At 40.8% G+C, this 24,855-nt stretch overlaps 3 protein-coding genes across 7 annotated transcripts; 1 reads left to right on the top strand and 2 right to left on the bottom strand.

The window, feature by feature from the left end:
* Positions 1 to 1,499: 1,499 nt before the first annotated feature.
* On the bottom strand, positions 1,500 to 3,657 carry rpl15 (ribosomal protein L15). The gene is made up of 3 exons (XM_029513761.1): positions 3,440 to 3,657; positions 3,189 to 3,325; positions 1,500 to 1,857 (listed from the first exon to the last, which is right to left on the bottom strand). The coding sequence occupies exons 1-3, from the start codon at positions 3,609 to 3,611 to the stop codon at positions 1,552 to 1,554; spliced, it is 615 nt and encodes a 204-aa protein (XP_029369621.1). The 5' UTR covers positions 3,612 to 3,657; the 3' UTR covers positions 1,500 to 1,551.
* Positions 3,658 to 4,553: 896 nt separating this feature from the next.
* On the top strand, positions 4,554 to 10,306 carry nkiras1 (NFKB inhibitor interacting Ras-like 1). Of its 3 annotated transcripts, none has more exons than XM_029513477.1 (4): positions 4,554 to 4,737; positions 4,967 to 5,067; positions 5,359 to 5,600; positions 7,243 to 10,306. In XM_029513477.1, exons 2-4 carry the CDS (start codon positions 4,974 to 4,976, stop codon positions 7,483 to 7,485), a joined length of 579 nt encoding a protein of 192 aa, XP_029369337.1. In that variant the 5' UTR covers positions 4,554 to 4,737; positions 4,967 to 4,973; the 3' UTR covers positions 7,486 to 10,306. The 3 variants fall into 3 exon arrangements, with proteins under 3 accessions (XP_029369337.1, XP_029369338.1, XP_029369339.1); XM_029513478.1 differs by having other exon boundaries at positions 4,946 to 5,067; XM_029513479.1 differs by having other exon boundaries at positions 4,554 to 5,067; positions 5,359 to 5,429; positions 7,240 to 10,306.
* On the bottom strand, positions 9,997 to 24,315 carry ube2e1 (ubiquitin-conjugating enzyme E2E 1). Of its 3 annotated transcripts, none has more exons than XM_029513474.1 (6): positions 24,230 to 24,315; positions 22,961 to 23,134; positions 22,391 to 22,441; positions 12,794 to 12,926; positions 12,075 to 12,222; positions 9,997 to 10,912 (listed from the first exon to the last, which is right to left on the bottom strand). In XM_029513474.1, exons 2-6 carry the CDS (start codon positions 23,125 to 23,127, stop codon positions 10,815 to 10,817), a joined length of 597 nt encoding a protein of 198 aa, XP_029369334.1. In that variant the 5' UTR covers positions 23,128 to 23,134; positions 24,230 to 24,315; the 3' UTR covers positions 9,997 to 10,814. The 3 variants fall into 3 exon arrangements, with proteins under 3 accessions (XP_029369334.1, XP_029369333.1, XP_029369336.1); XM_029513473.1 differs by having other exon boundaries at positions 24,139 to 24,236; XM_029513476.1 differs by lacking the exon at positions 24,230 to 24,315 and adding an exon at positions 23,217 to 24,223.
* Between the last annotated feature and the right edge of the window lie 540 nt (positions 24,316 to 24,855).

The raw sequence follows: 24,855 nt of genomic DNA, 5'->3' as shown, positions 1-24,855 counted from the left end.
CAGTGTGTCACATGTGGACATCATTTGGCATACTTACAAAAATGATTCCCTTAAAGGCACAGCAGAAGCCAAGCGTGAAAAGTTTATTAGAAGATAATTTCTAACAATTATTAAATACTGTTTAAGCTTCCTGAGGCAATTGGGAGCTCGTCAATACCAGAAAATGGGAGGCCATTAGAGTCCACCCCACTAATGAACATCCTCAGATGAACCCACCAGGGCACTGACAAAGGGACAGGGAGAGGATCCAGCTGCTGGCAGGAGCTGTAACCAGCTGAGTGAAATTACCTGTAAAGCTGTAACTTTAAAACATGCGGCAGTAACAGTAGCAACCTATTGCTTTTCAAACAATGTTTTATTCAAATCAAATCAGATTTATTTGTATAGCACAAAGTAATAACAGTTACATCAAGGCGCTTCATATATAGAGCAGGTCTAGACCAAACTCTTTATAAAATGATTTAAAGAGACCCAACAGATCCTCGATGAGCAAGCACTTGGCAACAGTGGCATGGAAAAACCTTTAAGAGGCAGAAACCTCGAGCAGAACCAGGCTCAGAGGGGGGGCAGCCATCTGCCTCGACCGATTGGGTTGAGAGAGGGAGAGAGATGCTCAGTCCTTCCCCCAGCAGCCTAGGCCTATAACAGCATAGCTTAAGAGTAGATGGACTTTAACTTTTTTTTACTACAAGCTCTGCCTGGTTTTAAGCCTGGTCTTGAAAATTGCTAAGGAGTCCGACCCCTGGACCGATACTGGAAGTTGCTTCCATAGAAGAGAAGCATGATAACTGAAAGATCTGCCCCTAGATTTACTTGTGGAGACTCCAGCAACCCCAAGGAGACCTCCATCTAGAGTAGAGTGGCCTACTAGGACAGTAAGGAACTGAGCTCTCTGAGATATGATGGAGCTTGGCCACTAAGAGCTTTATATTGTTAACAGGATTTTAAATTCTACTCCACATTTTACCAGCAGCCAATGAAGAGCAGCGAACACGGGAGAGATGTGATCTGTTCCTAGTTCGTTAATATACATGCAGCAGTGTTGTGAATCATCTGAAGGCCTTTCAGAGATTTGTTTGGACATCCAGATAATGAGTTACAGTAGTCCAGCCTAGAAGTAAGTTACCAGAAGTAAATGCATGGACTAGTTTTTCTGCATCCTCTTGAGGATGTTTCTGATTTCCCTAACGTTTCTCAGGTGGAAGAAAGCTGCCCAACTGACTTGTTTTATGTGAGGGACAAAGGACACATCCTAGTCAAGTTACTCAAGGTTTCTTACAGTGGAGCAGGAAGCCAAAGTAATGCCATCCAGACTGATTAGATGATTAGTGTTTCTCTGAGGTGCTTAGAGCCGAGTACAATAACTTCAGTTTTGTCAGGAGAAAAAAAATAAATAAATGTTGGATCATCCAGACTTTTCACAGTATGAGATGCCAAATACACAAGAACAGCTTGTCTTCAAAAGCTAATATTTTTTACAAAGTAAACACTGACACTTGTCACCATAAAAAGGGCTGTTTATTTGTTTATTGTATAGATGTGTGACGAGCTCTAACGATAGCGGTGCAGCTGCAGGGTGTTGCGCCTCTTCCAGGCAGCACGACGTGAGCCACCAATGGTCAGGTGGAACTTGTGACCCTTGCCCAGGCCACGGCTCTTCTTTCCTGCAGATGTAAGGCCACGCATCTCTCTGTGCTTGTGCACAGCCTTTGTGATCCATTGAGTGTCGGGGTTGCGTCTGACGGCCTTGTGGAAGGGGTCAATCAGAATCACCTCAAAGAACTTGTAGGTTGAGTCCTCGCCCACCCAGTAGGAGTTCAGCACTCGCAGGGCTCCACAGTGACGGCCAGCACGTTCCTGGGAAATGGCAATATCAAAATTGTCAAATCAACTCAATAACACTGAAGGAAACAAGTTAATACGGTACCTCCTTTAAGCTGCAAATTTTATTTTAATCCTGTGGGAGCAATGTCTAGAAGTCCTGTAAAGGTTACAAACTACAGACTCATTTTTAACTACACCGTAGGTCTATGAACAAAAGGCTACATTTAACAGCAAATCCAATTTCCTGTGGAGGGAGCAGATTGTTTCTACAAAAGGAGGAAAACCCCCACATTAAATCCAAGTGAAAATGCTGACTGTGTGACCGAATTGATGAACAGACTCTTGACACAGCTCATTGGAAAGAAGCTGACGAGTTTACTATTTAATCAGTGTGGTAATTTTAACACTACATGCTGGGTTTTAAAAGTAACTATTATAAATTTTTAATTATTAATTAATGTCAGAGGCCCATGTTATCGCCAATTAGTGTCCAACACTGTTTTTGATAATTTTGCTGTGAAATGTACAGGTGGAGCAGCAGAATTTTCCAAGCTCTGACTTCTTGTCAAAATTAACAGCAAATAACTGACTGTCCAGTGAAGGATTTTTTTTTTACTTTAATTTCCCCCTCAGAGGACCACTGCCACATTTGTGAAACACCCAGGTCTGAGTGTAAAAAAAGGCAGTTTCTTGCTGTACTTTTTAGATATTCTGACAAAGCAGGAAAAAGCTGCAACATTACATCAGCTAACCCCCATCAGTGAGGAAACAATGAGAAAATACAATACCAAACTTCACTGACAACTACAAAAAAAAAAGCAAAAAAAAAAAAAAAAAAACCCAGTTGATTATGAGACCACATGTATCTGTCTACCTTTGACAAAGTTCTATAACTGTGCAGAAGATGCTCCCTTTTCACCTCAGATATTTTGACCATTACGACAGGAAAAGCACAGCTTAATCAGGGCTTTAAGGCTTCATTTCAATTTAAATTGTTGCATGAAGTGAATGGCATTGCGACCATCTAACGCAGTTTTGTTGCTTTACGGATTAGGTGAGAAGCTCTGACTTGAGAAAACCAACATCTAATCTAGACAGATGCACTGACAAAATGGGACATGCAAAAATACAGTCTGTTGAACAGCAGCTCTGTCAGAATTATTGTTTTTGCTTTTCTTTTTAACTAAAATAAATTAGATTTTTTTTTTTAATGGTCTGTATCCAGGTCTCATTATTCAGAAAATGTGATCTGTCTCTGTGGCACCCCAATTACCACTGATGTGACACTTCCAACTTTGAAAAGCCAACGAACCAGCATAAACTTAATTCCAGTTTCCAATGTCCTCTCATTAAGCGTGACATACCTCAGCAGTGGACTGCAAACTGCGGGCAAACTTGATCTGGTTAACTCCATGATGTACTGGTTTGCCATAGGTAGCACCCTTGGGCACAGGTCGTTTACGGCCTCCACGGCGCACACGGACGCGGTAAATTACATAGCCTGTTAGATTTAAGCAATACAGAAAAAAAGGATCAGTCAACCAGGAAAAGAGGACGGGGGACCAGGGGTGGGCAGGTTTTAAGTAAAGGAACAGACCATGGGCTCAGTACTCACCCTGCTTTGCCTTGTAACCCAGCCTACGGGCCTTGTCAGGTCTGGTGGGTCTAGGAGCACGGTGGAGGTTGGACAGCTGACGGTACTGCCAGCAGCGGACGCGCAGCAGGAAGCGCATCACATCAGACTGCTTCTTGCGCCATAACTCCTGCATATACCTATATGCTCCCATGTTTGCTTATCTGTGGAGAACAAATCCGTCCATTCAAAGCCCACTCATTACATAGCATGTAGCCACCATCTGAAATTCAACCTGAAATACACAGACTAACATAAGCTACAAAACAACATATGAGATAGCTCTCCATACTGCAAGTTTTCCCCTAACAAAACACAGCCTAGCTCAGGTATTAAGTTGATCAGCTGCCCTGTAATCTCCAGTAAAAGACACATGGTTCCGGACCACCGAGGCTCAGCACATAAGGACCGAAGCCTTTCCATCCATCCTTTTCTTCGGGGGGATTCTTGGTTAATGTTCCTAACCTATGTGGACCGGAGTGTCTGCTGTATATGAAGACAGCTAAAGCGGAGCAGCTCAGCAGTCCACGCGTGTTGGAAGCAAGCTCAAGATAAAATCACGCATGCTAACGTTAGCCTTGTAGCCTGACACTCTCCACTTCACCGGAAAGTTGCAGTGATTACAGCAGAAATAATAAAATGTGTCGCAATTTACATGTTCACCCACACGTGTTTTTAATGTATCTAACGGATCAAGAAACCACAGCAGCACTGCAGTGGCTTTTTACTGAGGCCGGCGGTGCCAACTACTAACGGGTCGACTGCATCTGAGCCCCGGCAAAAACAAAGCTGTTATTAGTGTTATTAATTACGTTAGTCAAAAAAGAATCAGAGCAAACAGTTCGCTAATGAGTCTCTAAACTACGCGCTGCTTCAAAACGACAGATGGGGTATATTAAGCATGATTTGAATAGATTGAGTTTAGTACTGAGACATAGAAAATCTCGCTTACATGATGGCGTACCAGCCGGAAAGAGAGAGGGTATGTACCCAGCATGCCTTATGAAAACGGCAGTGACGCATTTCCTTTGGTGTACTCATGGGAAATGTATTCTTAATGTATTTGTTTTTTTCCTTTCATATTGTCAAAAAACAAAACAAAACAAAAAACGCAATGCATTTTAGATCGAAATAATTGACTAACTATGATTGCTAGAGCCCACCAGTCACGCATGCGCACTATCAGGGTAAGTCTTGTCAGGAGTGCGAGCAGAGCAGGATGGACGCTGTAGCTGTGATGATTCATCCTTCATAAGCAGATACTTTTACATCTAATTCAGGTAAGGACCTTACCTGGACGTATCGTTATTTAATAATGAGCACCTGTGCGGACCTGGTCTGTGGTTGGTGTTAACACAACGCAACGCAGAATGAGTTGTTACGCCGAACAGGGCTAAAGAGCAAACTCCCGAATGCTCGAGCTAATGCTAGCGACGCAGTGTTATAATAAACCGTTAATGTTACCACAGAATGTTAACGATGTGGCAGCTTTGTGTTCGTGCTTTCTAGGTTCGAGATGGGAAAAGGCTGTAAAGTCGTTGTGTGTGGCCAAGCAGCAGTTGGAAAAACTGCCATTTTGGAGCAGTTGCTGTATGGAAATCACACTGTGGGTAAGAAAGGGACTCGAGGAGTAGCACAATGACACCTAAGTACGCCTCAAGCCTGGCTCAATTTAATGATGCTAACATGAAATTTCTCTCAAATGTTAGATTTTCTGCAGAAATGAAATAACGACAGGTGTAGAGGGATACATCAATCTCTATATATTTAAATTTGACATTAACTACCTAAGGTACACTGACCTGGCTACTGTTTCAGATAGTAAATCAGCGCCAGAACTGTGTGTTCTCAGTCAGAACAGTCTGTTCTCTGAATTTCTCAGTATTGTTTGTGTTTTCAAGGCTCTGAGTCCAGTGAGACGCAGGAGGATGTTTACATGGCCTCAGTGGAAACTGACCGTGGTGTGAAGGAACAGCTGAGGCTCTACGACACCAAGGGCCTCCACGAAGGACAAGATCTCCCCAAGCACTACTACTCTGTGGCTGATGGCTTTGTACTTGTCTATAGTGTTGACAGCCTGGAGTCTTTCAAGAAGGTGGATGTTCTGAAGAAGGAAATTGACAAATCCAGAGACAAAAAAGAGGTACGACAGGTTATAAGTATTTCATTAACCTTTCATAATATGTTCTGAAGGGACTGTCTTGTAGGGTTGAGTCGGATGCTCGGCTGAATAGAGTGTCTGGTGCAGATATAGCAGTTTTCACGAGTACGAGTAGAACAAGTCAATATCCATGCTGAGCTGAAGGTAAATCCATCCTGTTCTAGGGACAGAGCGCAACATGCCTTACTCCGAAAGCCACGCCCACTGGAAGGGAAAACAATCGGTGGCACAATTTAAAAAAAAAAAAAACAGGTCCAGTAGTTCGATTAGAACATGTCAGATGAGTATTTTAACCCACTAGCTGTAACGGAGAAAAAAAAAGGTGCAATGAAAAACTCACATTTGTGGGTTTTTCTCATTGTCCCTTCTGTTTGCCTTCATTTTCATGGAGAAATGATTCCACTGAATGGCCAAAGGTGACACACATCAATATTACTACCTGATGGAGTCCCCTGGTAAGATCAGCATTTAACCTAAAAGCAATTAAAAAGTTATTCTACATTGACACTACTACATCATCATTTTAAAGTAGCTTCTATAACTAAAATGTTTCAAATCTGCTCCACTTTATGGGGTAATGGGATAAAAACTTAATTCGTCACAGATGCAGCATGCAGCCCGCATCGCATTTCTCATTCTCGCTGTTTCTTCACTGGGTCAGATTTTTTGCCGGTCAGTCTTCATACCTTTGTGTAGTACAAATTAAGCTGTAAACAAAAATATATTGAGGCTTCCAGTAAATATAGCAACTTATGACCAACCCATATCAATTTCAGACTTAAAAATACAAGTTTAGTATAAACCATGCCCACTTCTGGTTTAAGTCCTGCTCCTTACGAGTACGGATACAGATAATGTAGATGGTTGAACAGATACAGATAGTGGTGTACTCGCTCATCCCTATTATCTTGTTCAGTTTAATCCTAAAGTGGATATTACAATGATATCTCAGTAGCACCTTTATGTAACTTCTCCAGTTTGGCAAAAACATTAATTAGGACTCAAGGCTGCACTGTTGATATTTTGGTGGTCAAACATCAAGCTCAGAGGGATCTCCCAAAATAAACTTTTGGCCTTGTAAATGTGACATCTCAAGAATGTAAGAAGTTCATATGAATTTCTTCATATTTGGTACAAACATTCATTAGGAATCAATGATTAATTGGTTAGATTTTGGTGTTCAAAAATCAAGGTCGGTGTAACCTCACAAAATACTTTGTAGCAATTACACTTACTTATTGATTTCACACATTTATTTTTTTTTTATTTCGGGTTTTCCTATTTGGAGTCGCCACAGCAAGTCAGTTATTCTTGAAGCCTTTCCTGTCACAACCCTCCCCATTTCTCAGGGCTTGGGACCAGCACAAGCCTACTACTGGTTTAAAATAAAATAAAAAAATAACTCCACTCCACTCCAAATTAACTCTACTGTTCTGTTCATGGAGAAGCAAATTTTATGGAGATGAATGAATGTTTTTCAACTAGCAGTGAAAAATTCCCAATTGAAAAGTGAGAACACTAAGCTTTGTTTTCTCAAAACAGGAAAGAGATTAATGTAGCCTCTTAACTCTATGAAAGGAAATGTGAACTAAATTTGGTTCACGTTTGCCTACTGTGCTCTCAGGTGACAGTTATTGTCCTGGGGAATAAGACAGACCTGCGGGAGCGTCGACAGGTAGACCAGGAGGTGGCGCAGCAGTGGGCACGAGGTGAGAAGGTAAAGCTGTGGGAGGTGACAGTCACAGAGCGCAACTCACTCATCGAACCCTTTACCCAGCTGACCAGTCGCCTCACCCAGCCTCAGAGCAAATCTTCCTTCCCTTTGCCAGGACGCAAAAGCAAGGGCACACCGTCTAATGACATGTGACACCCTCCTCACTCCTATGTTAATGACAGGCTACATCCACCTCAAATCATAATTTGAAGCAGCACTGTACCACTTAATGGCTTTCTTGATAAAAGGATAAAAAAAATATGTCTGTGTGTAGTAACAGAGATAGGTGTTTGTACAGGAGGCAGGATGGCTATAAGGTAACAATCATTAGCAGGTTACATCTTGTGTAATTCCTACTCAGTAATTTTGAAAATTACTTCTGATCCTTAGACTTGGTGACATACTGCAACTTGAAAATATCTGGTCCTCTCTCTAGTCATGACAATAAGGTTGCCAAGTTTGGGCCGGCACAGACTAACACCAACCACATCTGGCAATGCAGCTATAGCTGGAGACGTTGCACAGATGCGCTGGCACAACTGCTGCTTGTCAATAAATGACTCCAGCATCTAGTCAGTATCCCCTTTATTCGGCACAATTGTACAATCAACAGCCTTAAGTGTCCAGTTTTTACTGACATTTAAAATCTGTCACAAAGCTGAAGTTACACTTCTAGACAGAATCTACTAAATACCAAATAAATATCAAGGTATTTGACATTAAACTGCAGCATTACCTAACGAAGTGGAAACAGTTTTACGAACAGAAAGCTGCATTCCTTTTCTTTTTTTTATTTATATTTTTTTTTTAATTCAAATAGTTTTATTACGATATGCGTATTTATTCCTTTTACTTTGCTGTTTACCTAAACTAATGCTACATATATTATTTATTCAGCTTTGGGGATGGTAAGTGGTATAGGACGTTTTCAAAAATAAAAAATCTTGCAAAAAAAAAGAATGCTTGAGGAGAACCAGGTTCCAACAGTTTCCCTTTGTTTTGTTTTTTTTTTGTTGTTTTTTTTTTAAACAAAGCTTGGAAAACAAGTCCTGACTGCAGCACACTTCAACACATGGACACTAAAATAGAATTTCCAATGAATTGGGAACGAACATTCCATCTTTTACAACAAAGCAAACATCTGTGTCAAATATTGCTGCAGACACCGATGAGTCTTTCCACAGTGTGCTCAACTCTTCAGTCCTTTGTTGAATGGGAAAATGTCAGGAAAAGCACTTTATTACTGAAGGTCAGAGACAACCCCAGACATCCATGGGTTTAAACATTGTCTTTAGTCCTATGGTTGGTCACACACGTTAATACAGTGTGTGCCCATACGTAGAGTTTCTTCCTCACCTTAGCAGTAAGAACATCCCAGTGGAGGGTTACTGTATAGAAAGTGTTTTTGCATTTCTTCAGTTAGCTTTGTGCTGGGAATGCATCTTCATGACCACTAGAGACAAGTTGAAATGCAGCAGCCTTTTTAACTCCAGACACACAGGTGGATGTAAGAGTATTTTCAACCCAAAACTGTTAATTCCCAATTGATGTGAATGCAGCGTTCCTCCTCTGTCCTCTGTCAGGACTCAATTAGCCTTCTTCCATTTCATGTATTAAATATGGCTTGGCAGCAATAATGTTCATGGTACTACCTTTACTTGTAATTTGATCTCATAAGTCTGATGTTAGTAGCAAGCTAGCGTGTCGTCCAGCCAATATATTCCAACAGGGCTACTACTTATAGCTGTGTGTGAGTGTGTATGAGTGAGAGAGAGCCTTTTTAATAGTAGAGATCCGTATTGAAAGGAAATATTTATTTTTTAACTAATTTATTTTTGTCACTTTAATGAGCCACATTCCTTTTGAAAATGGTGAGAATGATGGATGATCTGTGTCAATAATGTGATCGCTGTGTTTGTTTGTGTTGATATATGGGGTGGTTTTAGTCTGTGTGTTATCTGTTTGGCATCAGCATGAGTACAACATCTGTTAAAATAGAGCTTAATTTGGAAGATTTTCAGAGATTTACTTTCCTGTTAAAACAGTGAAGTTTAGCCCTCTTTCCATAGACTATTTAAACGTGGACATAGATTCTGGGTTTGTAATGTGAAGTTAAGCTGAGTGCCTCAAACCTGCCCTTTTTTTAAAATGACAATTAGGCTCCACTGGTTTTAAATAGGTCAAATTGTATTGGAGTCTCTGGGAAAATGTTCCTCTCCCTTAATTTATTATGTCAGAAAAGTTTTTGCTGATGAGTTTATGGCCTCGGTCTCTACTTTCAAGTCTTCAATACAACATGATGCTCCTTTTTCTAAATGGTGGTCTCATTTTAGGGAAAATAGACCATAAAGCTGGATGCAAGATGGATTAGGGTGTGGCTACTATGTGATTGACTGCAGGTTGGATCCATCCCTCACTCCTCTTCAGGTTTCAATAAAGTAAGAGGGAAGCTGGACAAATTACAAACTGGAGTCTTAAAAACAGAACCTCACAAACTGATGGGTTAGGTTGAATGGTTTAATACAGTATAGCAGTAGCACTTGTGTGTATGAATACACTAAATCAGAGGTTGAGAAGAATGTAGAACCCGAGGAAAGTGCTGCTGTGACAAGAAGATAAAGCTCTGAAAATCTTTTAATGGAGCTACATTTTACCAGGTATCTATTTTAGTTTTTTTTTTTTTTTTTTTTTTTTTTTTTAATGGTGTAAGACAGGTATTTCTGCAGCTCATCACTCAGTTTCTGCTGCTTCTTTATACTGACAGCTAATCTGAATATACTGCAGATAACACACTATGAGGACCACGCACCCACACAAATAACCATGGCTATCCCTTTGATGTGTTCAAGTACTAACGTTTCATGTGCCGCTTGTAGAACAGAGGGATAGAGATTAAGACTTGCACTCTATATAATCACACTAACCCTAATTTATTCTGTGATCTGTTATCTGTCTGAAATGAAATAAAGCTTCTTCATATTCAATACTCTCAAAACTTTATTTTGTTGGTTAAAAGTGAATGTGACCTAAAAAGAAACTTAGTTTGACATGATCAAACACCATGGGATGCTTCAGTTGGTCATGTTTCATTTTGGAAGGGAGGAAACAACAGCTTTTCACCAGCACAGAACAAAAATAACAACCAGTATTGATCCACATCTAAACACGGCTACATGTGTCAAAAGGCTTTTAAAAGTCCGGAGGAGGCAGCCACTGACTGGAATTTTTTTTATGGACATAGTGGACTGGGAATCATGCTATGACACATTTCATCTAGCAGTTTAGTATAAATGTCCATCTTCAAGCTCAAACTAAAAAAGGGTGGGGGGGCACAAAATTCATTATTGCCAAATTAGATTATAGTCAGGCCAAAGATAACTTAAAAAATACAACAAACAACAAAATATCAGAAATTAAGACTTAAATTCTGAGATAAAAATTCCCCCTGACTCATCGGAGCCGCCCAACTGCTGCTCTGGTGATTATGTGGCGTAGCGTTTGGTCCACTGTTTGGCTATCCTGTCATGTTCAGGTCTGTTTGTTGTGTACTGTGTGGCGATGCTTCCAACCAGAGGGTCAGCTGTGGACAGACAGACAAACACCATTTTAATGTTGCTGCGTTTACAAGACACATGCAGGCCATGCAGTCTATTATTGGGCTGCACATGTATAGCACTTACAAAAATCAAGGCAAGGAAAGGATAAAACAACAAGCTGAAAGTAAAGAATGTGTACAAGAAAACAAAGAGAAAAAGTTAGTACTATAGCTATAAATATATAATTAATACATGTAAGATCTCAGACAAAACACAGAAAATAATCATAATCTAGAAATAAATTAACAAAACAAAAACGAGAAATATTTATTATTACACATTAAATAACACATTCATGTAGCAAGATTACATCCACACTGATTAACAGCCACCAGTGTTACTGTATACAAGACTGGACTGGATAAACCGGGGAACGCAAGTTCTGATTAGTGGGCAACCTGCTCTCCCTCCTGAACCACAGCCACACTGTTCCCAGTGATTCATGTTTTTCACAATGTTGATAATGTTTAATGTTCGACCTTTCAACAAAGAGATTTTAATAGTTTATGGAGGTTTTGTCTCAGAAGCACAGACTTTATAACACACATTGAGTTTGTTACAGTTCACTATGACTCCACCTACATATAATACATCTTTACTTCAATAGGTTTTTAGTCCTCTAAAGTTCATTTTACATTGAGTTTTGTCAGCTCATTGGCTGTTTGTCAAGAGCATTGAATAAATAAATGGATACAGGACTGAATGAAAAGATTCAGCGGTTGTTTCACATGCACACACTGAGGATGTGTCTGTGGCGTATGTGTTGCAGCTCATTTTAGCAGGTTAGAGGGGAACATCCTGCATGTGTGAGACACATCTAATGCCTCACATTCTGTCATACCTTTTTTCATGTGACTCACAGAGAACAAAGACCCACATAGACCGGCTGGTGCAATTCTGACAGCACAATATGACACAAAACTGACTCAACTACTGTCTTTGTCCGTGCTAAATTTGATTTACACGATAGACGTGGAAAAAAAAAAACAACAACAACAACAACAACAAAAAAAAATCTGGTTTTAACCATTTTATTTGCTGCACATGGAGCCGTTTGACTTATCTAGTGTGTGCGAAAATACTCTTTTAAACAAATATATTCAACACTCTTGACAAATTTGTGTGAGGTTGTGTGTTGGCTCTCACCAGGGTTGCAGTCAGTGAGCAGGGAGCAGATAGACAGGAGGACCTTGGAGATGGTGAGGGCTGGACTCCAGTTGTCCTTAAGGATGTCCAGACAGATCACCCCCTGACTGTTGATGTTACAGTGGTAGATCCTTGTGCGAAACGTCACCTGGGATGATATGACACAGGTGATATTAAAACCCTACTGTTATGAATTCTGATAGTCTTGTAATACAACAACATTTTAATGACAAAAGGTTGGTATTTACCTCAAAAGGTTAATTGCTGTCAGAGCAATAACACTTTTTGCAAAGGGAATTGTGCTGTTAATTATATGACTGCAGGGAAACACATACTAAACAAAAAGAACATTGAATAATTCCCAGATCACACATGTTCTTATGTAAATTAACTGTTTCATACTTTCATTAGTGTGTTCAGAATCACTCCAGACCTGTAGAGTGAGGAGGTTAAAGAGCAGATCAAAGGGTTACCTTTGTGCTTGAATGAAGAGAAGCGTCTAATCATTTACACATAAATATACATGTACATAATATACATAATACATACATATACATGTCAATTTGGAATTGAGTTAAGCTGTGACAAGTCCAGCTTGTTGCTAATGTCATGGCCCAGCTGCTGGAATCATTTGTTTCTCCTTCCTCTAGTGGAGAAGATGGAATTGACACCTCTTTGAAAATTATCAAAAACTGTGAGGAGTGACTTATGAGTCTCACCTTAGGTGGTTTGAAGGGATAGTCTGGTGTGAAGGCAATGTCCAGGAAAAATACTCCTCCCTCATACACAGAGCCTGGGGGGCCCAGGATGGTCGACCTCCACTCATAGATGTTGTCTCCTTTGGGACCTGCACTGTTGGCACACAGGAAACAACTTTTGACTCACTCAAATTCTACAAAACGTCTTTTGAGACCAACAAGTAAGTAACACAGCTTTACCACAGAGTGTAGAGGAACTATGACTATTTTAAATGTCTTCAGTATTTGTTAAATAAAAAAGAAAAAAAAAAAAAAAACAAGTGGGAATTAAAACACCCCCACCCTGCAACTGAACAGACCTTAACCCAATTCCCTGAATCAGCCGGAACCTTCCACCATCTGCATTCTCAAAGACCTAACTCTGTCAGTGCCAGCTTCTGGTCTCCGGTTTATGCCACTGAGACACAGTCACAGAAGCAACTTTAATCAAGCTTATCACCCCAAATTATGAAGTGATATTTTAAGTTTCAGACTTGACAATCATCCAGAAAATAAATGGGGATGCACAATCTTAACAAGAGGGTCAGGTAGTTCCTTCATGTGTTTACCAATAGACCACAATCCTTTGAGATTTCTTCAGTCTCTCAAGAAGATTTTATGTCACGGGTAATTCATTACAGCAATACAGTGAGTCATTGTAGCCACAGACTGGGGGGGGTGACAGAAAGAGGAAGTTCAACACAACTATATTTGCCTGTGGAGCTAATACTGCACAGCAACAGTGCAGTTGCTTCAACAGCAGTTTGCTTTGGTAATGCTGGAAATCTTCTCACATCATTCACTACCTATTCATTTGTTGGTCTTCACAGTCATCTACCATGTAGCCATTTCCAGGTCGCAGGGGGTGCTGGAGCCAATCCTAGCTCGCATTGTGCGAGGGAGGGTAGCCCCGGACAGGTCACCAGTCCATGACAGGGCCAACAACCACTCACACTCACACTCAGACCTATGGACAATCACCAACCTAGACATGGATGTATTTGAACTATGGAGGAAACTCGTAGGGAGTACATGCAAACTCCAAACAGAAAGGCCCAAAGGCCTGGGAGCCGAACCCACGACCTTCTTGCTGTGAGGCAAGAGAGCTAACCACTTGATTCTGGGTTTAAAGCAAAAGTTTGCAGAGTGCAGTGTGTCTGAATATATTTAGACACCAAACAGTTATCTATTATACAAGAACAATAACACTAAGAATAACAGAGATTGAGTTCCATTACTGACATGGATCCATTAGACCATGAGTTGTCAATTTATCATTTAATTTAAAACCTTTATCGTGAGTACACAGGACTGAAATAACAGCATCACTTCAGTATACATACAGATACACACAGAAGATAATGATTCAGCCTTCTGTTTTTATAAAGAGACATGGTTGTTTTTCAATATGACAATAAAATCGAATCCCACCATTGTGAAGTGCAGTGGGATGTGTTTAAGGTCAGGGTTGTCCAGCAGAGGGCAGCACATGCCTGAAACATCCAGGTACAAAGCCCATTAGCTTTCACAGGATGGTGATCAGCTCCTTCACACAACTCAAGACTGAAGCAACTAAAACTGTCCAATCATAACCTGGGGACTGGCCTATGGCCAGAACTTATTGAAGGGATAACAGGGTGTAGGTGAGAGAGTAAAGGTGACAGGGCGAGGGTCACAGAGTTAGGGTGAAAAAGTACAGAAGACCAGCAAAGTGATGGAGGGTGAGGGTGACGGAGTGAAGATGCAAGGTAGAGGGTGACAGTATAAGAGTGAAAGAGTGAGGGTCAGGGATTTGGGTAAAGGAGTAACGATGGTGACAGCAAAGATGACAGGTAGAGGGGCAACAGAGTGAGAATGGCACAGTGTAAAATGTAAAAAACACTGTTAAATGGTGACCAACGCGTTCATATTTTCTTAATAATTGTCACACACAATCTAATTTCTGCCACTCCATGATAACATAGCTGTGAGTCATCATCATAATCAAAGAGAAAAACTTGGTATGGCCATAAGGTGAATAAAAATAAAAGTGAATCCACCAGGCGACAGAGGCTGTGTAGCTACAGAACACGTGGGCTGACAAATAATTTCCACAAGCAGACAAACTGTACTTATAATAATATATGAAATGAAAAACTAAATAATGTCTTCAAAATGAATAACAGCAGCTTTAAAATGGTGAAAAACACCTCATCCTTTTTCACAAACAGACTCATGACTGCGATCAGTGTGATAAATCCATAACAGCTGATAAGTTTTAAATGGCCTCCAGCTGGAACACATCCTTGGGTTGTCATAGGCGTCTGGGGTTACATATGTTTGTTCCATTTTAAATAATACTACTGTAACCAAAATCAAAAACTTAGAAAAGGAAAAGATTTTTTTTTGTATCAAAGATACATTTTTGTTTTTTTTGTGATCTTTATCTTGTGCTCCTCAGCCCCAGTTCGAGATCCCCTGAAATATATCAATAAAATTTTAAGTTGGAATATCTGCTGATTTTTAGTTCAATAGTCCAAAAAACATTTAAATCAATCTACTTTATTATAACTCATTTGACATATGGTGTGTACACAGGTGTTGTCCACATGACAAGGAAAATATGTTTCAGATTGAGTGGAAGAGACACAGTGTGCTGCCCAGATGTGAAAATACCAAAGAAGAAAGTCCTCCCCCGCTTCCTGTTACCAAAAAACTCTGCATGTCCATTTGAGGAATGTCCTGCATTAATACTGTGAATCCATCATTGCTGTGGGGAACCCTGACCTGATGAAACCGCTATCACACATGTTATTGGTCACACCACAAACTCTGGGTCAGGACCAACAGCGAAGTCAAGAGCAGATATTGTGTCATTTGCCACAGAAACAAGCAGCCTGAGGTTTCTCTGGCCTGACAACAGAGCTGCCTAACATTCACAGACAAGCCACTGAGAGAGGCCAGTGCTTTCTCCCCAACTGCCCCAGACACACACAAAGGCCACCCAGTGCTTTGTGAGAGCCAGTTATATGCCATGCTATCACTGTGGTCATTTACTTCAATATCAGGGGGGCTCTTCTGCAACCTCTGTGTACACAAGCGCTGTAAGAAGACTGCTGGCATTTCAGCTGTTTCATTTTTTTCTAAGCCTTTAACCTTTCAGAAAGGCACACAGTGGTTTACCCAAATTGACTCCTGCAGCACAGGAGAAGAGAACAGTAGCTGAACATGTTCACTTAGCCAACACAACTTATCTGCAGCAGACAGTGTGTAACAGATTTTTCCTTAATATGCAGTTTCTCTCTCTGGAATACAAACATATAGCACGAGGAGCAAAATAGCAAAAAGACATTGTTCAAATTCATGAGGAATGGAAAGAGTTGGACTTTTTTTTTTTTTTTTTAAACCAGTGACATTTTAAAAAGTCCCATATTTTACACGTAATTAATATCTTTTTGTAAACTATAGGAAGATATAGTTGTGATATCTCTGGGGAACTTTGATACTTTTACTGTACAAATATAGAACTTGGAACTGATTTATAATTAAGGAAGACATGGGCATTCATACAAAGTAGGACCTTTAAATTCTACTCCCTTTTTGTATGAGTAAATATTTGGAAACTGTTGTTTATTTGCCCCGTGTCCATTTGTGATTAAAGTGAGCTGTGCCTTGGCATGCAGAAATACTTAAAAAAAAATAATCTGTATTTAATCCATAAAGGGGAAGCTAGTTAGCCAAGCTTGCTACCATAAGCAGTGATTCCCACTAGATGTTGCCATCCTGCACATTTGCCTCCAAGGTAATTTTCCAATAGCTACAAGATCTCCCGCTGGCTAAAACAATCCAGAAAAGCAATATTATGTCTTATGTCTACATGAAACCCAACTTTCACAACTTAGGAACAGGATCGTTCAGCCTACAAATATCTGCTTTTTACATTTTCACAAACTACTATGAATATGTAAGACAGCAAATGAAGCAAATTTAGGATCTTCTTTTCTAACTGACTATAGTGAAAGGTGTTTTTCAGAAATGACACAGATGCAGCACTAAGCTGTTGGAATTCATTTTTCCTTTCTGCCCACAGCATTTATTCATTCATTTACACCCAGTACACTGCAGTATGAACTCTGATCAATACAGGCAGCATCCTTAAAATGTTCTTTAAAGTGATTTCTTGGCTTCTTTTAGATTTAACTTTCAGTATAAAAGCCTCACAAATGATCATTAAAAGTACCTCTCTTCCTATTCTCTCTGCACATTCTGTATATTCTTATCATCCTTCTTTAAATGAATCCATCTCATGTTTCACTGTCTTTCACTCAAAAAAGACTCAAAAGTGCTCATCTGTTCATTGTGGATCTTAATATACATGATCAGTGCAGACTGGGTTTCATTTTCAATCACCACTGTCTTGCTCTGATATTGTTATGACAAGGAAAAACACTGTAATAAGCTGCCTGAGACAATATAATGACTCCACTTCACAAGAGTGCCTCGAAGATTTGGTGCAACTGAACGCCCCCCCGCCCCCCCACAGCTCAAATGGAACTTTTGCACATATCTGCACTGTCCTATGGTGATAGCATATAAAAATAAATATTGGCACAATTGGCCCAGTCCTTGCGTGGAGATTATGATTTGAAGGCCAGGTCTTGAGCTCTATATTGTACTTTGTATTGTACTTGTTTTTTTTTTTTTGTTTTTTTTTAATAAAAGGTCCCATTACACTTCACTTAATCCTTCAAATTCTGCTATTATACTTCAACTGTGTCCAAGGGCTGATGCTTTCAGATACACTGTCCCTGTCTTGGTGAAATCTCTGTTCAACTGTGCCCATTGCACCGACAGACCCTGGTGCATTGTCTGCACACAACGTGTGGTATCACCTTATTTGGTGCTGTACCAGACAAAAAAGCAGCACTTTTTTTAATCCCCTCTGCACAATACACTCACTGGAGCGGTGATACCACCTTTTCCTCTGGGAGGGGGCAGGGAAATTCAACTGGACAGATGACAACTGATGGGATGGCACCTGCAGAGCTCTCTCAAGTTCACCCTGAGGGTGGTGCTAGGGGGAAGGTCAGGGGGTCACACATCAAAATCTGAGCATGGATGTGTGTCTGAGCTTTATTTCTGGAGGCTTCAGGCTCAGTTGGGCCTAAGTAGGCCCTAACTGTGAAACTGAAATGTGTAGCTAAGCTGACACAACAAGTTTAGTGCCTGTTCCAAACAAATAATACTTTTTGATATCTTAAATCATACACATGCTTTATATTTGTGGTATTTTAATATCCTATAGTTCAAACATCTATTCATTTTCAATTGATATCGTTTAGAAATTATTTGGAACAAACTTTTGTAATTTAGTTTGGTCAATTGAGTTTAGAAAAAATTTTAAGAACAGCTACATTACAAAGGTCCAATCCTTTAATGTTATTTAATACAGATGATAAATTAATGGCAAATGAACAAGTAAGATTTTGTATTTGTATGTTCAAAGTTTTATATCTAGTATCCTGTGTTTCAAATCATAGTATATGGAAGGAATACACTTTTTTTTTTTTTTTCATTTTTGAAAAATTCACTGTTGATATTCCTTGAATTGTAAATAATCTGCAGAAATTGTACAAAACAGCACACACATTACAGCTGGTAAAAAAAAGGAAGGAATTCAATACTCAGCTCTACCTGTAGCTGATAGGATTAAAAGGAACATCTACTTCCCCTCAGTGCCCAACTAAGGTTTGTCAGCAGAAAGGGCACTTCCTTAAACTTCCATCTGAGCAGCTGCTGCAACACTAAACTCAGTGCTTGTCTCAGGGCTTTCTGAAGTAAGAGCAGTGTAAAGCCCAGCCACTTCCTCTGCAGGGAGGAGGCTTTTTTTTTTTTTTTTTAAGATATGAAGAAGCTGTTGAGGAAACCTCAGTAGTTTCAAACATGCAAGCCGGTAAGATGCTGCAAGATGTGATGTGCAGACAGTTGTTCACATCAGCAGCTAACACAGGGATCTTGTGAGCAGCTAGAATGGGTGTCACCAGACAAAACACACACACAGACACACGAACATGCACAGTCCTGGAATGTCAGGAATCTCTGACGCACACTGACATCTTAAAGAGATCTAGTGAACAGGATTTAAGGGCACGCGGGCAGTCTGAATGATAGAGAGATTATAGATGGAGATAAAGGAAGTGGGCAATAAATTAAATAGCTGGTTGAGAAGAAAAAAGAATAAAACAAAATGAAAGAAGCACAGGGCAGGAGGCAGGGGGTGAGGCAGGCCTGTGATGTCTGCAGTTCATAGACGGGAGAAAAAAGCAGGTCTGCTCAGCAATCCCTGAGCGGAGTATAATTTGATTTTGATAAATGAGAGATGAAAGACTTCTTTATAGTTTTCAGATGACAAAGTTTGCTACCACAGAAGCGCTGATGATGAAAGGAAACAAGTCGGGATTAGTCTTTCCTTCATTAGTCAGCGTCAGTTTGAGGAGTGAGGAGGCCCCTGAACCAACCTTGAGAGAAATGAGACAACTACCGACTGACTCATCGATGTGTAATCCATTAAACAGCACCTGCGAGGTGTAGCTGGCCAGCTCTATTCATACTCTAATGAGCAGATTCTGTGCTAAATGAAACAGAAAGAACCTAAATCCAGTAAAAATCCCCATTACTGCATGTCGTGCTAAATGGAGGATTTTCTGCAGCATGAGAGCTCAACAAAAAAAAGAGATGAGGCTTTTTCCTCACCCTGCTGTCGAGATAGGAAGATACATCGCTCATGGTACAGTCACACAATGTGTTTACAGCAATTTATCTCAATGGCGACGCTCCTCCTACATTCGACCAGGTGGGAATAAGGCCTCATGAATATAGTCCAGGCTAGTGCTTTAAGTATGTTCCCAGTTCAATCAGGAAGACTTGCCCCATTCATTCAGTCTCTCACACATGTGCCATCACACAAAAGCCCTGTCCTCTGATCCATCCCCTGGTTTATGGGCTATGTTCCGCTAAATTGGGCCATGATTTTAAAAGTGAACATATGTTGTATTGAAGACTGAGATGATAGACTCATTAGGAAAACTACTACTGAGCTGATAAATCAATTGAGAAGTAGGGACATTTTCCTATTGACTTCAATACCATCTGCCTTCTTTATACATCCAATGGAGTTGCACACTGATACATATATAAAAACTAAAAAGGGTCATATTTAAGGCTAACAGCATTGACTTGACTCTACACACCACGCCCACTACTGTCTATTTAAAGACCGGCCAGCAGGCCCAACACCTCTGTTTAGATATGATGACATCATGTTGGGGTCTAATGGCCAAACGCTCTCACAACCTTCCCTTTTCTTCTCTTGTTGGTAATAAAACTTTTTCCCTGATTCGGCATGATGTCTCTCCTGATTGAACTACCAGCCAAAGTTGAAATCTGGCAACACATGAGATGGAGAAATCGGCAGCAGATCATTATTTAGACATGCCCAAGCCTTTATTTGGATGTCTGCAATGAGATAATTAAAGTAAAGAAAAGCATCTCACCAATGCTATAAATGTGAGAGTTTGACTCACGTCACTAAAGCAATGACCAAACCTGACAGCAATGAGATGTTTCGTTTTATCTTACAGAGAATAAATCAAACCAAAAGACAAATATCAATGTATTTTCCTCCGCACATTCTGATTCCACCACACTGTCTGTGGCCAAGTCATTGCTGACATAAATCTCTGAAACGCCTCATACACATCCAGGTTGATTTTCAGAACCATCAGTCATTTCCCAAAGCAGCAAGCATAACTCAAACAGGAGGAAACGCAGTATTTGTTGGGGGTAGATTCATACACAGAGAGTATTTAAGGCAGTGGGCGAGTGTAGACAGCAGTGAGAGGAAAATAAACTGCCGTGTGTGTTCACTGTGCAACAGAGTGTTTGTGTGTTGAACGGTTTTTGGACAACAGGACACTGAAGCAGCTTAATAGACAAGAAAATTATTGGATTATTTGTTTTTGTGAATCAAATATTTTCTCATTTTAACAAAACAAGGCATTTGCACACTTTGCAACATTAATGCTAATACTAATTAAATAGCAGTTGCAAAACCTACTAGTAGTCTTATTTAAATTTAATAAAGTAATATTTCTCCATAGTAAAAATGATAATTCTTTTCATTAATGGTTATCTTCATTGATAACCATTAAATAATATGATATCTGACAAATCAAGCCAACTGACACAGTTCACAGCGTTGCACTTTGACCTGTCAGTGTGTTGAGCTAATGTAAGTAAACTGGTTCGCTCTGCAGATCCAAACTCTGACTCAGAGCTGTTTACCTAAACCTTAGCAAACCAAAAATTGGAGTGTTGTGTTGTCTGTTATTTACAAAGCTAGCTGGTAGCTACCAGACAGAAATCCACAGCAGGGCACTACAGTCACATTTGTGTTTCTGAACCGCAAAAAGGCACAGTCCATTTCCAATAATCAAAGTTTCAGAGTGTTTGGCTTCTGTGAAAAACCAGAGCATCATATCTGTGTGAATTAGTTATAGCCGAGTACATTTACTGGTGAATAAACCTTTCACTTCCTACAACTTCCTGACACACTATCAAAACTGCCACTCTTGCAAAAATTGATTCATTGTTCAGTTCTGCGATCATGATTAGGGCTGGCTATTTTGAAAAATTTGGGCCAATATGAAAACTTTTTTCCATAACTTTCTTTCAGAGGTACAAAGCTGGTCGACAAGAGGCCAACACATTTAAAATACTGCTGACTGCAGATTAAATAAATAAGCAAGCACACCTCACAAGACACCTGAAACCAGCTTTCAGTACTTAAAGGTCTCATATTTTACACTCTCCATGTGTTTTTGGTTCATGTTGATATCCACACTGAAGATATATTCAAGGTTTGCAGAACCAAAACCCATCTCAGTGTAGTTTTACTTTCAGCCAGGTCCTTTCTCAGGCTTCTCCATGGCGCCCTAGCAACGACAGATCAGTCAGCCAACCAAAGGAGAGGATCTGAGTCTCCTCAATAAAAATTACACATTTCAAATAAACACCGAAAAGTTGGATGGTGGTTCCAGGTGGGCTTGGGTCGCGGCTGGTGGTCGTGCCTGTTTTCTTTGTGACATCAGAGATCCAGAAGTCCTGACAGCTGGTTTTAAGGCTCAGTTTCTGTCTACAGACTGTGAGCTGGGACCTTTGATACTTTCACTGTATTAATAAAAAAACCTAGACCTTATTTCTAATTAAAGACCACATGAAAAACACTGTAAACAACAAAGGACCACTAAGTATTTAGACTTCTGTAGTACAAGACAAAGATAACTTTACTCAGGTTTGAATTCAAGCAAGTAGCAATGACAGAACCGAGTGCTTCATCTGTCATGTACTGAAAAGTCCACTAACCATTAAACAGAAGGCATATTCAGAGGACACTGATGCAAACAAGTTGTTTTGATATTCCAGCAAATACACACAACTTTCCACATCCATTAATTCCTCCCAACAGCCCAAAAGGTCCTCATTTATAGAAAAAACAAACAAACAACCAAATCAATGATGGGATACTGCACATTCATTTACCTGCAGTTTGGGGGTGGATCCAATGTAATGTCAGCCAGTTCCTTCTGAATTCTGCAGAGGCAAGTAAAAGGGTCGTATCAAACCTGGAGCTCTGATCAAATTCTGTAAATCGATATTGTAAGCCTAGCTAGAGATCTGATGGAAATGAGGTGAATGCAGCTCTTGAACAAAGTCATGTTTAAAACCTTTTTTTTTTTTTTTTTTTTTTTTTTTTAAACAAAGATGTCACAAAATCTCACAACTCTCTCATTCAACATAATCCTTTCATTTTAACAAGTCTTTTAGTACCAGAAAAAGACTGGTTTGATTTTGGTTTGACTGGTACCTACAATTCAGACAGCAATTCCTGACTGTTTTGAGCTGTGGGGGGAATGGTAAAGCCTCTCCAAGACCCTGAACATCACGCCTGTTAAGCATTTAAAAGCTAAACTGTAGCCATGAGCCTTTAAAGTCTCCACTCTGGCTGGTATATAATAAAAAAATATTGAGCAGTAGGAAACTTTTATTGTGCTGAAGGATGGGCTGATCTTAACCCTGCTGTCAAACAGCATCTACCATCCATTGGCTCACCTTTTGGCGCTAGTGGAGAGAAGCTTGGAGGTCTTGCTCATGCTGGCTTTGCTTTCTCGTTTCTTTGGGGGGGTTGCCTCCTGCTGCTGCTGCTGCTGCTGATGCTGATGAGTCGAGGATGAAGAGGAGGAAGAGCTGGTGCTGGCACGGGAATCTTCATCCGACATACCGAGTCTGGGGAATGAGCAAGGAACACAGGATTTTACAAGACTAAAAAGGTACACAATCCAGACCTTCCTTCCCCTTCAAAATTCACCTAGGGGGTGATCACAGCCGGTGAAAGATGGGCATCTGTTGCACACTCTTCTGCATGCAATACACTAATTCTTTATCACTGCCCCTTTCCATTAGAAAAGCAATTTTAGCAGCACTTTCAATGAGTTGTGCAGTTGTCTGCATACTGGACATACTGACAGACCGCTTCTAATGTTGGTGTGTTCTCAGGACACACTGTTGGCCATGAGACACCAGTTTCTACATACAGTGTGTACAGAGGCTATAGACTGAGAGCATGAACCCCACAGTGCAGCCACACACTCCACAAACACTTCCGTTACTGTCTTTACTAGGCCCGCACTAGACGTTGACCCAGATTAACTGCTTCCATCAGTCTCGATGTCCCCAGCGTGGACTGTCCGGAACCGTGGAACATGTCCCCCGTTTGAGGCTGGACCTGAGCTCAGCCACTGCTCGCAGCCGGGCATTATCTTTAGCCCTGTCGGGCCGTGACAAAGGAAATCACCCGGTGAAAGAGCTCGGCCCCCGGGCCTAGTTGGTGTGTGACACCGCGGGGCGACACGGTGAGGAGGGAGGGGAGAGCACCGGGGGACCGCCCGGAACAGACCTCAGCTCTCGGTTCAGTCGAGCTGGTCCACACGGAGGTTAGTCTGGGGCGGGTGGGGGGAGCAGAAACACCACCAATGTCGCAGTTGCAGGGAACCCCTACACAACCACAGCTCAACAATCTCAAGAGAATCAAAGTTTCCCCCAATGAAAGTCAGCGAGCAGCCTCCGCGCTGTCAGCCGCTTCGGCCGCCTCACGACCGGACGGCGGGTGGCTCGGCCGGTCATTTAAAGACTGGAGCTGGCGCTGCGGGAGCCGGACCGTCGACACGCCGCCCCGCTCCGTTCACAGGATGGACCGACTCGCACTTCACCTCTGACGGCGGCACACGCACCCCCCAACGGCCTGTACGGCCTCCGCAACATCCACAGCGCGCTCACGGTCAAACACAACGAGCTGTAATACAAACATTTAGCAGTTGATACCTTTCTTTGTGTATGTGTGTATGTATGTGTGTGTGTGTGTGTGTGTGTATATGTGTGCGCCTCCGCCGCTTGGACGCACTGGTGTGAAGCCGCCTACACTGGAAGGACACTACTATTCCGGTCATCATCTAAAAAATAAAAGCACGGGCAAACAGCGATTATGTTAAGATCAACTTGAATAAAGGGGCACAACAGCAAAACACAGGACAAGAACAACACTGTACCAGTAACTATTGAAAACAGAATTACAAAACGGTACCGTTTGAGACATAAAAAACACAAAAAAATATATTTATGTTTATTTTGAAGTGGCAAAAACAAAGAAACAAAATCGAGGACTTGAACTGTTCCTGTATTTATTTTATTCATTAGTTTTGATTGATTGAAAATGTTTTTCATAGAGAGATAGTTTTTCATATAATAGATGATAAGTAGTATATTACTATCTTATTGAATGGTGCTTCAGACAAATTCGTATTTTTTCATATTGATTATGTGTTTGTGAATCATCCACGTCCTGATGTTGTAAGATTTATTACTCGGGCTAAAATGACTGCTTCTGTATGCAGAGGGCAGTCAGCTGCTGGGTGAGTGTGTAATGACAGCGGTCGCCAGCTGGAGACCAG

This window comes from Echeneis naucrates, chromosome 11, assembly GCF_900963305.1.
Source record: "Echeneis naucrates chromosome 11, fEcheNa1.1, whole genome shotgun sequence".
NCBI lineage: Eukaryota > Metazoa > Chordata > Actinopteri > Carangiformes > Echeneidae > Echeneis > Echeneis naucrates.
This window is presented reverse-complemented; position numbering and strand designations above follow the sequence as displayed.